At 39.6% G+C, this 12,789-nt stretch overlaps 2 protein-coding genes and 1 long non-coding RNA gene across 4 annotated transcripts in view; 2 read left to right on the plus strand and 1 right to left on the minus strand.

The window, feature by feature from the left end:
* Positions 1 to 12,789, plus strand: part of LOC124302903 (uncharacterized) — a 592,781-nt gene that overhangs the window by 345,828 nt on the left and 234,164 nt on the right. The window lies entirely within an intron of this gene.
* On the minus strand, positions 1,407 to 10,657 carry LOC124302775 (elongation of very long chain fatty acids protein AAEL008004-like). The gene is made up of 4 exons (XM_046759321.1): positions 10,162 to 10,657; positions 4,265 to 4,516; positions 3,875 to 4,118; positions 1,407 to 2,086 (listed from the first exon to the last, which is right to left on the minus strand). Exons 2-4 carry the CDS (start codon positions 4,514 to 4,516, stop codon positions 1,581 to 1,583), a joined length of 1,002 nt encoding a protein of 333 aa, XP_046615277.1. The 5' UTR covers positions 10,162 to 10,657; the 3' UTR covers positions 1,407 to 1,580.
* Positions 10,916 to 12,789, plus strand: part of LOC124302795 (uncharacterized) — a 126,233-nt gene continuing 124,359 nt past the window's right edge. The window contains exon 1 of one of the 2 annotated variants that reach the window (XR_006907772.1): positions 10,916 to 11,622. This is a non-coding gene — a long non-coding RNA (uncharacterized LOC124302795). The remainder of the gene's footprint in view (positions 11,623 to 12,789) is intronic. The other variant, XR_006907773.1, reaches the window with a different exon arrangement.

Raw genomic sequence — 12,789 nt, forward strand, 5'->3', positions numbered from 1 at the left:
GCAACGTGGTTAATTAAAGTGGTAAAAACACGGGCACGGTCCAACCTGGGCTACATCATCAGCCGGTCATTTTATTTCTCACTTTTCTCGTTTGATTCGTCATCCTGTCGTACAACAAAGTTGAAACGCGTCTCGAACCTTCGAAGTTGCCCCGGCGAACTGTGTTCTCGGTTCCATAAGGCCAGTGATTACCATTTCTGATTAACTACAAGATACTTGTCATTCAGCTCGGCGACAAAGACAAAGGACAAGCCAAAGTACAGGAAAAGTAAACTCGGTTCCGCAGATAATTGACACGCACTTTAAATTAGTAAGGATTACGAAAAACGCGCAAGTTTTATACTGTCGGACGGTGATCCGGTCGGATCATCCGCCGTTCATTTATTGTACAAAAGCCTTAACAAGTATAATTTATCTATACATTGTAACAACTAACCGCAATGTATTTATATTATTACGTTAGATGTACATCATTTCTCGTTTTATAATGAAACACATCCAATACAATCGATGTATAATACGTCGAACACATGACTCGTATTGATAATATGTCTCAGAGAACATAAAACTGTGATCGGAGGATGAGAATATTATCAATGAGTGCAGCGAATTGAATATACATCTAAGGTGTATTATAGATATAGCAAGATTAAAAAAAAAAAAAAAAATTTGTAAAAAGTAATAAATCGGTTGCATCTTTAATGTGTCACTGATTGAGGTGCGACGTTCGCTATCCATCATTATTATTACTATGTATATGCTCGTAGGCTTTATACATATTCATCGCGTATTTGACACTATATGTACATGGTCCCCATTTTGTCACAAACAATTTCTATACTCACAATAATCTACTAACAAGTATATAAGTTAAGACTAAGTTAATGCTAACAATAACATTAATAATAATTATAATAATAATCATAAAATGGTAATATGTACAACCGGTATCAGCTGCCGGTCAAATCCCGTTTCGTTCATCGGTTTTCCTTTGTCAGCAGTTTCTGCCAGCTTTTTCATTATGTACAGGTACATATAACATGTATAGGCGACAAACGTTGCGTTCTTTCTTGTTCATCCTTTTTCTCCCCTCAGCTTTTCTATTAATCTCCAAATGGAAAATTCTCAACCCTTTGCAATGAGGTGAAAAACAAACATAAACAAAAATGTATCTCCATATAGCCGCTTTCTTACTTCCTTTCGTTCTTCTGCTCTTTCTGATATATTCCTCATTCCTTTCTTTGGTTCGGTACAATTGGATAATGTGTCGCGCAGGCGATGATACTAAGCTCTATATTGTTTTTGTTGTTGTTGTTGTTGATGTTGTTCATGTGTATAATAACGTATAGTACAGTATGTGTAATGGGGTGTGTAAATCAGTTGCACGCTTCATCCTCGTGCTAATATTATTTATCAGGATCGTGATCATCGTCATCATCGTCATCGTGATCTTCTAATGTCCCGGTTGTTTTTTTTTTTTTTTTCTCTTCTCTTTTAATCAAGGATCGGCGACCTCGATCCGTAACGGCAAACAGGTTTTGTGTATAGGTATACAATTAGCGTATAAAGTCTCGCTGCATCTATTCGCTGATGCTCCTATTGTCTATGAATACTCTGTTCCTAAGTCCGTTACCGGAAATGTAACCTGTCGCCATTTTGTACTTGCCGGCGTATATCTCGTCCTTGGTATCGACGCCAGGTTCCAGACCGTTCTTCCTGTCACTCTTGCTTCCGTCGTGAACCTTGCCGTTCTGTAGCTTCGCGTCGTTGGAATCGTCGGTCTTGGCGAGGTTGCGCGACTTCTTGACGTAGGCCTGCTGGTAGAAGTCTCTGAACAGGAAGTAGAAGAGCACGGCGTGCATTCCGATCCACCATACGAAGGCCTTGGGGTAGTTGCACTGGATGAAGAGCAGCTGGAACGCGTGGACCATCACCAGAACAAACTGGACCATCTGCAGGGTAGTCAAGTACTTCTTCCACCAGAGGTAAGGCTGCATATGGGGACCGAGAGCGGCCAGAAGATAGTAGGAGTACATCACTATGTGAACGAAGGTGTTGAGCAGACCGAAGAACGTGCTGTGACCTCCTGGAATAATAGAATAGAAGAGGTTTTACAAGGGCGAATTTTGCGATCTGGTCAGTCTCATTGGGGTCGTTGTATGAACGTCGCGTGGTACGTGGTAACCGTGATAAATATGCATGACTTATTAGTGGTTGGGCAACCTCCGCGAGTTCTGGGCAAGCAGAGTTTCGTTGACATTATTGTGATTTCTACTCATCCGCGGCCACCCGTCGAAATTACTTATGATCTCAACGAGGCGTTTAACTTTTAAGCCGGTCAGTTAGCCCTTTATGCACTGGAAAAGCAAAGAGGACTTTGTATTATGATATGGTAATTTTATTTCTTTCCTCGTGTTATTGGTCATTCGGAAGCGTGCGAAGCTCGATCCTCGACCTTGGCTGTCTTGTACGTACACAACAAACCACACAAGTGCCTGACGAATTACTTTCTGTAACTGAGTAAGTAATCTCGAGATATTCGACGTTTTGTAGACCATTCACCAGTCGCCATCATCGATAGGAACGAACATACTAATCGGGGGGAAATTTTAACTTAACTTTTAAAAGAAACGATCGGTGCTCAACGAAGCTTTTCAAACCGTACGCGCCGCGAGTCATTTGGTCACAGAATGGACGACCACTTGGCCTTTTGAGATCAGAATAAACGATTCGTCAAGTTCAGCACATTCCCATTAATCATGCAAACTCCAATTGAGATCATTATGTGGTAGAAAAAGGGTACCGGTTTTATTCCGTTCCTAGCAAGGCTCCGATCTTCGGCAATCCTAGGTGTAGTATGGAGAAGATGATTGACGGCGGTGAAAAAAGTTTGCTAATTCAATAGTTACGTCATTGTTGTGTTAACGGTACACTTGGCATGTTCTAAAACTGACCATTCTTAGCCGGCTACCTATAACTCCGTTGAAATTGAGGAACAGATCACGTGTGTCCGTTGAACCTTCGGTTGCAAAGGTACATTCGATGTTAATGACTCTGAACGCACGCTCGCCTCTAGCAACTCCTAGTTTTTATCGAACCAGCTCATGACTTTAGAGGCTCGTAAAATACCTCAATATTTATGGTATGGTATACAGACTTAGTAACCGATTACAGGGTTCATCGGTTCAAGTGCAGATCAGGTTTTGCTGAATCACGACAACGGTATTAATCAACGACTACGATTAATCGTGTTCCGAGTGTAAGGTTAAGACGAAAATTAATGCACTCTAAATATGTATAATATACAATGAGAATGTATTCATTTAACGTCTGCCGGGATGGTGACAGTCCAGTAAATATTAGAAAACCGGTTAAATTAACATTGATGTTAGTGAGAAGATGTGATGGAAGCCATGGGACTTCGATCGTTAAAAACCGTACAGAATAAGTAATATCTACCCAAAATCCGGTAGTATATATTTGGAATCTGAGATCAGAACTATATGTGGCCAATATTATTCGTGTCCACAAGAATATTGAACGCGCAATATTTGTAATGCTTGAATATTTAATGACGCGTGGCGAAGGTATCACGGCATCTCGTAGAAGACGTTCGATGTATTTACCTATTCCGTATACACAATGTGCTAGTGCCAGTGATAATTGATTTTTTTCGTGTCCTCTTAGAGTGGTCGATTTACTCTGGAAGTAATGAATGTCAATTATCGGGGTCCGATATTTCACCGAGTTTTGCCTTCAGACAAGTCTTGGGTACTTTTGGCTTCGACCCGTATTTGTTGAACCGTACTCGGAATGAGACGAGAAGAAGTTTTTCAAAAGTCAAAGAGCGTTGGAATCAGTTTCCATAACCCACCTGGCGTGAATTTCAGCCCGAACCAGACGGACATCGGCATTATGCCGTGATGGATGACGTGGAGGGTCGACACCTGTTCGTTCTTCTTCCTAAGCACGAAGAATATCGTGTCGAAGAATTCCGTGAACTTGGACATGTAGTACCACCAGCACGCGTGGGCCATTCTGACGGCCAACGTGTTGTTGGAATAATCGACCGGCTGACATCTGAAGGAGTAATGACCGCCCCACCCGGCAACGAGAGACTGAAAACGAAAGAACGTCATTAGGTACAGGAATTACTCAACACCATGGGATTACTGTCCAAGCAAACAATGACACGATTTATGCGAGCGTCTCTGCGAAATGATACATGATACATTGATACATCATTAAATACCATTGGTCTTACCTCTTTGAAGAGCCAGTAGGAGAATATGACTTGGAACAGGTTGTAGAAAATCAAAACCTTCCGGAGCTTCATCGGCTTTCTGTTCTCCATCAGTTTAGGTCCGAGCACCTTGACGCAGTAAGCGTAGGTGAGGCATATCAACGCCGTTGGCATTGGACCGCTCATCATGAACCAACCGTTGACTCTCGGGTCACTTTTGTTGTCCATTAGGTCCCGATAGGCGTCCACCACCATCCTGACTACCTGGTCCATCTGCAAGATGAGGTACCGGGCGATAAGTTAGTGAGAATGTCGCTACTGATTGGAAATTGGGGAAATACCAATGTCGGAAAAGTCTTGACACATCGCTTCTATAATCACCCAGTTGGGCAATCCTGACCAACCGCGGTTACCAAATTCTCATTTCTTGTACGTATGTTGCTGGTCGAATATCTGCGTAGTCAAGACGCGTGTCAAATATGTCACGTTAGTCGGAATAGTGAAAACTCGGAAGGGTTCGAAGTGCGAATTGTCGAAATTCGGAATAGTTCAAATTTCGGATGAGGCTTCCGCAAATTCGCCGCAGTAACTTTGGAAGACTATAAAAACCTGACTGAATTCTGACAATCGGCAATTTGGATTGTGCTTGAAATTGATCGAACAATTTGCAACATCGATTCTTTCGACTGACGAAATTTTACCCATGCATAAAGATGAGTCCAAATGATCAGCAATGTTAATCATGCCGACCTTTGCCTGATATCCTGTACGTGGTACCGTTTCGTCGTAAAATTACACTTCGTATTTCGCAAGGGAGAAACCAAAAGTTGCATAAATTAAGCGATAGCTTCACGAGAACATTTGCACGTCATTATGCAGCGTCAAGAATCGTTTTATTGCTGGATGTGACCACTGTGACCTCCGGTTGCAAAATCGCCAAGCCTAAAATCGAGGCTTTCTTAAAACCACCGCGGCTGATCAATGTCAGGGTAGCGTCCGAGGTTTTTGCTGTCCAAATTTGCTCAGTGGTAATAATTTCTACATAACACTGAAACCAGCTGGGCCACACATTGCGTAATACCTATTCGAGATTGTTCACACGCGAATAATGACGTGCGAAGAAGGTGAGATTGTAAGGCAAACATTCCGGAGCTTCGGCTTCTCATCTCCCATTCCTCTGACAATCTCACCAGCAGTTTTCCGTGAAACCCGTCGCTAAACGCCAACAGCTAGGCAACCAAGGCTACGCAGTTGCAGCAATTCCACAGCGAATTGTGGGTTGCCTATCTGCCGGGTGAGTATCAGAGAAAAAAGACACGCGCTGCTGAAAATTCGAGCAAAATGCTTATTCGAAAATCGAATTAACAGCAGCGCTCGGATACCTCGGAATTCTAATGGTACCTACTACCTTTCACGGGCGTGTTGAGCAATCTACGTGAACCGCGTGGCTACCTGCTCGTTGTGAAATTCTGAGCGTCTCGCCGGTCTTCCGCAGGTCGTTAAGATTGGCCCGTTCGGCGAATGCGGAATGTGTGTGTGTGTGTGTTTTTTTTATTATTCACTCATTTATTTTTACTACGGACAATGGAATAAACGACAGCGTCTCTCCTCGTCGATCGTCCGAGTAAACCGATCTATCGTAAAATCGGCGAGGAATTGAGGAATTTCAACCAGGTCGGGGTGATTTTCTCGCGGCTTCAGTGGCCCGAGACCGTCACTGTTGGGCCTGAGTATTGCCTTACAGAAACCGCACAACCCGTTCTTCGATTGAGCGAGCTAGCGAGCGAGTGAGTGAGTTTGTTTCGCAACGCGCTAACGTTTCTGTTCGAAAGGAAAAGTGGCCTTACATCGAAGGCTGGTGCAGCAGTGCAGTTAGGTATACAGGTATAAATGCAGCGCCTGCGGACCGAAAGAGAATAAAGTACAGCGGGAGAGGGAACGCGTTTTCTCGGTTGCTTGAAAAAAAACAACGGAAATAAGAAAAAAGTAAAAGAAAAAGAAAACAATCTCACCAGACCAGCTATAATATTCCCTTGCAAAACTCCGGGTTTTAATATCTACGCGTTACACGGAACTGCAACTTGTAACAGACCCAGCTTTTATCTTCGCACGCTCGCGATTCGAATATAATTTTGTTCTCATCCACTTGTTACAGACCAGCAAAATATCGGACATTTCGTGTTCCACTATCCGAACCAGAAGGATGTGCAATTTTGAACCCGATGTATATTGTTACTTTGACGAAAGATTGGTATCTATGGATTACAGCCGAGGGCGCTGTAAAGTTTGAGAAACTTATTTCTCAACAGGCGATTTCCAAATTAGAACACAAAATTGTGATTATATATATGTATGTCCGCGTGATGACAGAGAGAAAAGCCATATTTAATTTTAGTCGAATTCTCAAATAATATACGAGGTGTGTGTAATTTTGCGAAAAACGGAAATGTGAAAGGTGGAAAAATCGAACGGGAACGTTTAGCTATAGCGCGGTGATAAATTTCTATACCGGGATACAAAATCCAATGTCAACGCTGATTTTAATCGTCGGCAGTAACGTTCGGAATAGAAATTGAACGGTCTGAATGATGTTACGATGCTTGTATGTATTTACCTGCATAAGCACACGGCTAAATTGTGTTCCGTGATTTACGGGGTTGAGTAAACGTTTTTGGAAATTCTTCGGCTTCTTAATTTACGAAATACCCCGCGGCTCTTCGCATTACAACAAAGCGGAATATTTTCCAACAACACATGATACGCGTGAGTAGATATAAATTCCGAAGTTATCGTCGTATTTTGGATATCTATCTACGGTATTATGCGCATAGACGAAGACGCGAACTTTGGCCGCTCTTAACTTTTACCCTTAAGTTTGATTAAAATTTTTAACAACTTTTTTACGTTTCTTCCACACATTTTTTTTCACACACCTCGTGTACATATGTAAAAATTACTTCGCATCATCTTCCGGCGTTGAATTTCTGCTCTTAGAGGGGACTTCGAACGACGCGTTTTTCAAACTTTGTTTCATACTTTCAATATTCATTTATTTCATTGTAATTCTCGCCAACTATACAATCATACAAAATTTCCAATATTTCAAACGTCTTCGAATACTTTACGCGATGTAAGAATAATGATATAATCACAGGGCGAGTCTCAAATTAATTGATATTCATGTAAATACATGTATATGTATATTTATTATACTAAAACCTATCGTTTTAACGAAACTCTTTGCGGTGAATAAATTACAAATCACTGTAGAATATCTAATTTTTCACATATTTGACTTTCGGATCCGGTAAACACCCGTGCGTGTAATATATAAATAAACGGCGAATGGAGTTGGAATGTGGATGACCGTAAGAGGTATCCGGGTTCGAAAGCCGGCTCCATGATATTATAACAGATGCGTTTAAATGTAATTCGCAGCCCCGGTCAGGTGCAAAGCGAATGGAGAACCGCGTCGCCATTAGAAATAAGAAAAAAAAAAAAAAAAAAAACGACCACCCGCAGCGAGTTTCATGCCGCATGCGGAAGTCTGCAATTCTTCTTTGAGACAACGCATGGCGTTTACCGCAGGTTCTGCAAATATGCGCGCATAATAAAACTAGTCAAATTATGCAGGTCGGTGATTTATCCCCGCGTTATATCTTGATATTACATACGCGAGCCGAAGGTGAATTTTTATTATATTTTATTTTATTTTTTATTTCATTGTAAACCTGACGCGTCTTTCCGCACAAACCGCGATCGGTTTATTGCGTAAAAACGATACTTCGCATTATTCCCGGAGCGTGAAAAAATAGTAAAAAATTTTTACGCACTTTAGCGCAGCGGTACGTAATCGATCTGTGGTAAAAAAGAATTTATACGTGACGCGTTAATCGGTATATTTAATTATACATGCACAGTGTAGCGTGTGAATTTAATAATATCAAGCCACGATGCAAGAAGCCGGTTTTTTCAGATTACATCGCGGTTACACATATTCATGAGAACCATGTGGCGAGACACAGATCGAGTGTAATAATCGCATGTATGTGTGTGTGAAAAGTTTTGCGATTTCGAAACCGGTTCAACGAAAATAACGCACCTGTCATACCCGATGCAGAATTGCTTATGATTAAACAAGGTAGCCTATTTCACGGAATGCTTGGTTTCTTTTCCTGTTTTTATTATTTCTTCCTCACATCGTTAAGTTGACGTCACATCCTGCGATGATTCGTTTGACTTCATAAGAATCTTTGCGATTTGCCTATGCAATAAGTATAACCGAAAGCTTAAAGAATATCGTAGAAAATTAGGGCTCACTTCAGTCTCTTTCCTCTTTTGAATCCAGTCTTGATACGCGTATGAATAACTCGAAAATCGGTCGAACGATTTCATTTTTCATAGACGTGAAGGCGAATGAAGGAAAGAAAATAACCGAAGCTTTACCTACTAGTGAAGTAGGTGAAGAAATATATCGACTGCAAGTCACGCGTGAGGGAGTGATTTATATATGTTGCATGCATACTTCGGTGTGGTCTTTTTTTCCAACAGCATCGGTAACGGCTTCGAAATTATATTCACAGCTAGTAAACGGAGATCTTTGGCCTTTTTGAGGTCTTGGTCGTGATTCATTCGGCTATTAAACGCCTGTGTTAACCGGCATAAAAATGGTCTTAAAATGCCAAACGATTGGGCAATGTTGTTTTTATGAATCGGAGCCGATCGGTATGTTACATAGATCTAAACGTAACCTTGTGCGTGAAACGTTAAAAATAAATGTGTAAGCTGGCCGATTTCTCTTAGTCATAAACTATTCCCGATTTATTCGCAAAAAATTATTCACGCTCACGTTTGCGGATATTTTTTTTTTTCAGAGCATCTTTTCTCGTTAGCATCTCGCAATTATTGTCGAATAGTCGTATTAACTTGAAGAATGAAAACCATTAACGGCCATAAAACACATTGTATAGGCATGCAAACTCGGATTTTTAGAAACTTTAAGATCTGCTACTCCAAAGTCTTATTAGATCTGAATTATATCCAGCGTTATAAAAATCGGCATAAAAATCGTTTTACACATCTCGCGAAAACTTCTTCTTCTTCTACGTCTGCCTCTGTGTCACATTTTTATTCATGAATGCATGGGCCGTGAGCTGCGAATTTACAATTTTAATCCGCACCACCTTTTTCTTTGCCGATAATTTTTTAACGTAATATTATACGCCGCAACATGTTTGTTTATAGCTACAGAGAATTTTTTAATCGAATTACGATCATTGTGCAAAATCCGATACAAGATTTAACAATCCGAATTATGTTTTCAATAATAGCTGCTGATATTTCGGAATAACAAGGTTACATAATTAGATCTGCAGTTCGAATAGTAGATAAAAAAAAAAAAAATCCCATGTTCAAATATCACTGGGTAATTTTCTTCTTCTTCTTCTTTTCAATTCTTTTTTCACCTCGTATCGTTCAGTCAAGTCATCGTAAATTTTCTTTCATTTTTCTCAGACATGCAACTTTTATCAATAGGTCGGTGAACGATTGAACGGAATAAAGACAAAATCGACAACAAATGTATATTCAAATCTGAGAAATTGTGTGCAACGCAACGAGCGTTTCAAACCTTTTGAAATTCTCCAGTACTCTAATTTCTGTCGTAGTCGGAGCAACTAATTCAAATGTCGATTTGTCGATGATCAGTCGTGGTTGTCGATATATCGATTTGATATACCGTTGGGGTATGGGGTATAACAATAAAAATTAATTTAAAAATAAAAAAAAAAAATCAGCAAAAAAATTTACCAACCATGTTTTAATCAAACAACTTTTTCCTGAAGGCTGTCAAACCTATCTTAAAAATAGGGTATAAATGGATGAAAAAAAAAAAAAAAAGAAAAGAGAAACCGACTCACCGTTATAACTATCGTCCAAGATCGCCGGATACCGAAATGTGTAGAATCGGTTGTCCAAAATCCAAGTTTATCGAGAACCTTTCAATCGCGTTCAGTTGTATATTATTATCCTCAATATACCCGCACGTGTTGGCCGAATCGAGTGTCTGTTATTAAGATTAACGTTCAACAACGTGTCCGATTTTACCGATTTACAAAAACAACCTTATGCTCAAATACGCCGTCTGCAAAAATCGGCGCAGCTACGATCGATTAATTTCGACCAGTTTCTTTTATACCGTACAAGACGAATCGGCAAGGAACAACAAGAGATATTTATCGATTTATTTACTTCTTCATTTATTTATTTATTTATTTATTTATTTATTTATTTATCTATACATGTATATATATTTATGTATATATATATATATACATATAGAGGTGTACACACACATGTACGTATATCTCTTTCCCAGCTCGTCGGGTAATTCAGTGATCGACTGCGGTTCACGAGCACCAATGCCGATCTTATATCGGTTCGTTGCGGCCGGTCGAACGGAACTCGCGCTAAGAAGTTCGAATCCTCATCCTCCCCCCCCTCCCCCCCCACCATTCCTTGGATCAGATAGGCTTTCGTTAATTTACCAAAGCCCCATCACCGATCGCGTCGCCCCTCTGCGTTTAAATTCGCGCACGCTGGCTCGAACGCGTTTACGTTTTTTTATTATCAACTTTATCACTGCGATCGTGCGTATTTTTTTTTAATTTTTATTTTTTATTTTTTTTTTTGCTTTACGCATTTGTCGCCTCTCTTTCTATCATCCTCTATATTCCCCCACCTCTGAAAGCGCGAATGTTTCTCAACGAGTGTTACAGGATAAGCGGAGATACTTTTAGTATCCATGTTTGATTCATCGGTTATTCGTAATTACGGCAAAATATTTACGGTTCAGGGATAATCGAGGTGCCGCAATAACGATAGAAGATCGTTGTACATAATTCTTTTATTATCAAGTATTACGTAATCTTACGGTCGAATAACAGTTTGTATCGTACGTTTGGAGACAGTGACAGTGGAAACATTTACTGTTGGACAATTGGGAGTGTGAAATAACGATTGGGACAAATGACGAGTTTTCCATAAATAAATCTGAAAGTAATTATTTTCCGTAATATTAGTTCTGAGAAATGTATGAAAGTTTAAAATTTTCGATGTAGATTACGTGTCGAAATGAAAGGCACTTGTATGATGTAAAGTTTCTGGGATTTTAGAGAAATTCTAAAGGACTGTACGGAAAATAGCCGAATGTTTACGAAATGTTCCGATTTTAACCGACGACCATTAAACCAGTTCGTGACAATTTTTGTGATGTGTCCGTTATTTTACACGAGTGATGTGCCAAATGATGTTTTAAAAAGCTGTGTATTTTCCTGTAACGTGCTTGCAGAATTTTAGTCCCTAGATTGTTGAAGAAAGAGGTGTGAATATTAACCGAGTATCCAAGTAATTTGTAAATTTTTTAATATTACGTATTGCTTTTTTTTTTTTTTTAGATTTTTATTCAAAGATCGGTTGGTTTTTAAGGTGGGAACCTGCTTTAGAGGCTTCAAAAAATCTATTTTTTTTTTTTGCATAAATGTCTTCCCAAACTATCCAAGAATGTGTCCCTAAAATTTCAGACGCAAATTCGAAATATTTTCGGAGTTACAGAAGAAATAGTGAGCAAGCGTCTAGCAGGTATACGAGCGGTTTTTTGAAGTTTTCAACCAGTTTTTTGAAGAGTCTGAACCAGTTTTTTAAAGTTTTGAACCAGTGTTTTGAAGAGTCTGGAGGGCGACTCTATGGACCAGGAATCGCTGATTAGCATATTAATGCGGTAAGTTCAAGAAAATTACGATTTTTTATGTACGAAAACTTTGACGCACGATTTCTCGGTTATTCATTTTTACGATTTTTTCTAACTGGCGGGAAAGATACGGAAAAAACTAAACGTCCTATCGAAACGAGACAAATTGCATTGTACTCGGGATTAAATTCTCTTCTAGCTGAACCTAAAAAACTTTAAGAAAGTCAAGATTAACCCATTTTTTAAACAATCTAAAGTGAATTTTTTTTTTAATTTGCGAAAAATTGTTGAATTTTTCACTTTCTGTTGAATTTTCTTGGTTTAACTGGAAGCTATACTATTGAGAAGTAAAAGTTTTTTTGGGTTCTTTGTTTCAGAAGGAAATTGCGACCTGCACTTTTCCGCCGCACGACAAATGCACACTCGAGACGCCTCGGTGAAATGCTTGTTAATGAAAAAATTTAAGAAGACTGCTGAAATATATAACAACAAAACCTGAAAGTTTCGTTTCAATCGAATATTTCTTCCCTTCCCAAAAAAATCCTTGAAAAAATCGATTTTGTGAAGCCTCTAAAGCAGTCTCCCCCCTTAAATGTTAAAGTAAATTGTCGCTGCGATTATTTATATCTGGTGAATGCTTAATGATTCGGTGAAGATGGAACCGGAATCAGAGCTTTTCAATTTCAATGCCACGTGAATCCAATTTTTCGTGTATTGTTTTAGAAAAATTGCAATGCGTTTATATCGATCGTGCAAGGTTTTGATTCACTATTTCCAAAGCACTGTATTAATTTTCGTA

This window comes from Neodiprion virginianus, chromosome 4 (assembly GCF_021901495.1).
Source record: "Neodiprion virginianus isolate iyNeoVirg1 chromosome 4, iyNeoVirg1.1, whole genome shotgun sequence".
In the NCBI taxonomy this organism is placed as follows: Eukaryota; Metazoa; Arthropoda; class Insecta; order Hymenoptera; family Diprionidae; genus Neodiprion; species Neodiprion virginianus.

Coding starts and splice junctions, on each gene's coding strand:
- LOC124302775 (XM_046759321.1), bottom strand. CDS start 4,516: ATGGACCAGGTAGTCAGGATGGTGGTGGACGCCTATCGGGACCTAATG. Junction 4,119..4,264: donor CCTACTGGCTCTTCAAAGAG/GTAAGACCAATG, acceptor TTTCGTTTTCAG/TCTCTCGTTGCCGGGTGGGG. Junction 2,087..3,874: donor CGGGCTGAAATTCACGCCAG/GTGGGTTATGGA, acceptor CTATTATTCCAG/GAGGTCACAGCACGTTCTTC.